The 1,256-nt window shown below is 66.6% G+C and overlaps 1 protein-coding gene across 1 annotated transcript; it reads left to right on the forward strand.

The window, feature by feature from the left end:
• Nucleotides 1-39: 39 nt before the first annotated feature.
• Nucleotides 40-1,250, forward strand: LOC121024238 (uncharacterized). Its single transcript, XM_040466503.1, has 2 exons — nucleotides 40-335; nucleotides 479-1,250. The coding sequence occupies exons 1-2, from the start codon at nucleotides 40-42 to the stop codon at nucleotides 864-866; spliced, it is 684 nt and encodes a 227-aa protein (XP_040322437.1). The 3' UTR covers nucleotides 867-1,250.
• The last annotated feature ends 6 nt before the right edge of the window (nucleotides 1,251-1,256 follow it).

Consider the following 1,256-nt stretch of genomic DNA (forward strand, 5'->3'; position numbering starts at 1 on the left):
CCCCCTTCACCACCCCCCACCCTGCCCCCGTATGTGCGCATGCGTGAGGCCAGCGTGCACGGAGCCGCCCAGCAGCTCAGGCGACAGACGGCCGGCGGGCTGGTGTGCAGTCCCAGCGGGGGCAGAACCATCCGCGTAGAGGATGCTAATGCCTGGTGGGCGGCGACCACGCGGCGGGCCGCGCTGGGCCTGGTGGCCGCAGCTCTGCGGAGGCCCGCAGCCCGCCTCTCCTGCCTGACGCTCCCGTGCCTTCTCCCGCTCCACCAGAGCAAGCCCGTGGCCATCGACAACATCATCTGCGCGCTCTTTAAGAGGACGTTCGTGCCTCGCTACCGGTAAGGCTTGGCCTCGGGGCCGCGCGTCTTCCCCGCCTGGCCCCGTGACCAGGCCTGGCTCAGCCCCGTGCCGACAAGCGCACCCTGCCGCGTGGGCGACGCGGCCTGGCCGTCCCAGTGACCCTCTGGCTTCGCTTTCGCAGCGACATCAGCTCGGACATCCGAGTGATCTGCGTGGCGGAGCTCGGATGCTGGATCAAGCTCTACCCGGACCTGTTCCTGGACAACAACTACTTGAAGTACATCGGCTGGATGCTGTATGACAAGGTAGGCGCGCTCCGCTGGTCTGCCGCCTCCGCCGAGGAGGCCCCCAGGCCCGCTTTCCTGTCCGGCGGTTCCCGGAGCGAGCACGCGTGTCCTGCACGGTGTCTCGTGAGTCCCGCTGTGCAGAGAAGTCTTTCCGACAAGCTGCGATTTTGCAGCAGGGGGTCTGGGCCGCAGGGGCTCACGTGTCCCCTGGAGAAATGGGGACGTGGCCCTGCCTCGTGTCTGTCCTGCGACACAGGGTTGTGTGTCTGGGCCCCTCACTGACATTGCGGACCGGGCCCAGCAGCTGCACGCGCCCACAGGACCGTGCTCGAGGTCAGCCCCACCCCCTGCCACCAGCTCTGGGTGGGGGCCACGGGCACGGTCCTCGGCCTGCCGGGCACAGGGAGCCTCAGACACGAGCCTGCTTGGGAACACCCGCTCTGGACCCTGCGCGTCCGGATCTCACCAGAACAAACGTGCCCGCCTGGCGGTCGCCGGCTGCGACTGACATGGGGCGGTTTCTGGTCCCTGGGACAGACAGAAACGAGTACAAGTCTGTTCTCCCAAATAGACGCCTTTTTCGTGAAAAGTACACAAGACGAAGCCCTAAGAAATGTTCGTGACCACCCGTCGCCGTCGGTTGTGTTTCCTGGTTGTGGGCCTGATGGCCTT

Source organism: Herpailurus yagouaroundi, unplaced genomic scaffold, assembly GCF_014898765.1.
Source record: "Herpailurus yagouaroundi ecotype Mexico unplaced genomic scaffold, PumYag 61578, whole genome shotgun sequence".
NCBI classification, from domain to species: Eukaryota; Metazoa; Chordata; class Mammalia; order Carnivora; family Felidae; genus Herpailurus; species Herpailurus yagouaroundi.

What these genes read in the sequence shown, in the direction of transcription:
- LOC121024238 (XM_040466503.1), top strand. Translation starts at nt 40, where the DNA reads ATGCGTGAGGCCAGCGTGCACGGAGCCGCCCAGCAGCTCAGGCGACAG. An exon ending in ACGTTCGTGCCTCGCTACCG is followed by an intron (nt 336 to 478) that starts GTAAGGCTTGGC and finishes TCGCTTTCGCAG; the next exon opens with CGACATCAGCTCGGACATCC.